This window comes from Oratosquilla oratoria, chromosome 39 (assembly GCF_046742065.1).
Source record: "Oratosquilla oratoria isolate Oo_2021 chromosome 39, ASM4674206v1, whole genome shotgun sequence".
Classification (NCBI taxonomy): Eukaryota; Metazoa; Arthropoda; class Malacostraca; order Stomatopoda; family Squillidae; genus Oratosquilla; species Oratosquilla oratoria.
The window spans coordinates 22,966,662-22,969,161 of NC_134815.1; the positions used below are offsets into that span (position 1 = coordinate 22,966,662).

The 2,500-nt window shown below is 33.6% G+C and overlaps 1 protein-coding gene across 1 annotated transcript in view; it reads left to right on the forward strand.

The window, feature by feature from the left end:
- The first annotated feature begins 2,367 nt into the window (after nucleotides 1-2,367).
- Nucleotides 2,368-2,500, forward strand: part of LOC143020187 (uncharacterized) — a 1,209-nt gene continuing 1,076 nt past the window's right edge. Inside the window, exon 1 of the mRNA XM_076176349.1 lies at nucleotides 2,368-2,500. This exon is cut by the window's right edge and continues 1,076 nt beyond it. Coding sequence (XP_076032464.1) covers nucleotides 2,368-2,500 — 133 coding nt within the window.

Below are 2,500 nucleotides of genomic sequence, written 5' to 3' on the forward strand. Positions count from 1 at the left end.
ACAAGAGAGCATAACCATGAGAGCAAAACATCCAGAGGACATCTGGCACAATTAGGAGTAATGATACTGCTCTACTGTCCTATTAATTATGAAATTATCTAGTTTAAATAAACCTAAACTCAAGTTGATATTGTTATCAAAATTGCTCTTTATACAACTGGATTCAATGATATTCCTTTCTAAAACATAATCATAAACACCATTTTTTTTTAAATGGTCCTAGTCAATACTAGGGTTAGTGTCCCTTACATGGACAAAAACCCCACTAGTATAGAATTTTTTTTTTTTTTACATTGTTCCAGTCAATACTATGGTTAGTGTCCCTTACATGGAAAAAAAGCCCACAAGACATTTGGCCCGCCCTTATACTATATCTGCGTTGATTCATCCTGATATTTAATTCTTTACCAGTTTGGCCAATGTAACAGGAGCTACAGTGATTAAAAGGAATACTATAGACACATCGTACATTATCGCAAGGGGAATTTTTATGAGGAGTTCTTTGATGGTACTGTTTTTTAAAATAACATTAACATTGAACTTTTTAAGGATGCGAAGAAGTCTTACAATATTTTCTTGAAAGGAAAGAACTAAAAAAAATTTTTCTTGCATAAAAATATATTCCTGGCCCTATATTGTGCTTTATCTATAACATATTTAGGATATTTCAAACCCGATGCAATGTCATATATTTTCCTTATTTCTTTGTCTAAAAATTCTGGACTGCAAGTTCTATAAGCTCTTAAAAACATGGATGGAAAACAGATACTTTAGTATTAATATGATGTGCAGAATAGAAATGGACATATGACAAATCATTGGTTGGTTTCCTAAAAATGTCAAACCTAAAATATCTATCTTTTATAATAAGGGAAACATCAAAAAGGGTAATTTGTTATCGTGTTCTACCTCAATTTTAGATTTTATAGAAGGCACTAAATCATCTAACTTAATAAGAAAATTGTCTATAGTATTCCTTGTAAACACTGTAGCTCCTGTTACATTGGCCAAACTGGTAAAGAATTAAATATTAGGATGAATCAACGCAGATATAGTATAAGGGCGGGCCAAATGTCTTGTGGGGTTTTTGTCCATGTAAGGGACACTAACCATAGTATTGACTGGAACAATGTTAAAAAAAAAAAAAAATCTTTGTAATTCTGTTTTAGAAAGGAACATCATTGAATCCAGTTTTATAAAGAGCAATTCTGATAACAATATCAATTTGAGCTTAGGTTTAGTCAAACTGGATAATTTCATAATTAATAGGATAGTAAAGCAGTACCATGGCTCCTAATTGTGCCAGTTGTCCTCTTGACCTTTCGGCCACATGGTTATACTCTCTTGTATTTGCTGTTTTATTGTTTTATTATTACTATCATTTGTCCCATGTGTATATGAATGTGTGTGTATGTATATTGTCCGAAGGTTTTATGTGGCTATAACCTTCCCCAATTTTTCTTATTTCTGTATAGATATTGTGTTCTATTTCTCTTTCTTGTACTCTAAGGATGTCGTAATAGACAAAAACGTTTAGTATTCCGACTTTATTTTCCCTGTGACTTCTGCAATATTATTTAGTCACGCGTTATAGTGATTATATATATATATATATATATATGTATATATATGTATATATGTATATATATATGTATGTATATATATGTATATATATGTATGAACTTGACCAATAAGACACTAACCCAACACCAAGAAGAAATACTTAATATGGGACTGAACTGTCACATACTTTCCAAACCAAAGAAATTTCAAAAAAAGAATCGAGTGCGAGCTACTCATTGACGATGTAGAAAAACTTGTATAAAGAGGAGAAGTTACCATGGAAGCAACGTTCAAGCAGGAAGTCATAGCCGAAGCTGGCAAATCAAGAGGAAACTACAGAAGCAGCATAACAGACCAGGAACACATCCAGGCGGCGAAACATCTAGTGCCCGATCCTGAAATCACCATTAAGAAAGCTGAAAAAAACAGCCTCCTACGTCCTCATGGACACTGCTGAATATCTCAGCAAAATAGATAGAATCCTTAGCGACACCAGCAAATTCAAAAGAATCACAAAATATCCGACTGAATCGCTCAAGAGGAAAATCAACAAACTAATTTCGACTAACAATGCTGCAACTAATTCAATCAAGTTTAATAAGCTTACTGGTGTTTATAGTATGGGTTATTGCTATGGCAACGCCAAGACTCATAAACCCGGAAACAAATTAAGACCAATAATATCACAAATTCCGACACCAACTTATAACATTGCCAAGAAATTGTGTACTAGAGTGTTGCACCAAAGAATCCCCATTCATCTGCCCACAAGGAAACAAATATTGCCAAATTGACGGCGTTGCTATGGGCTCTCCATTAGTTGTTCTAATGGCCAATTTCATTATGGGATGCGTAGAGGAAGAAGTTTTTAAGGCCACTAAGAAACCAGACATATACTGCCGATATGTAGATGACATATTCATCAAGGCCAAGACTA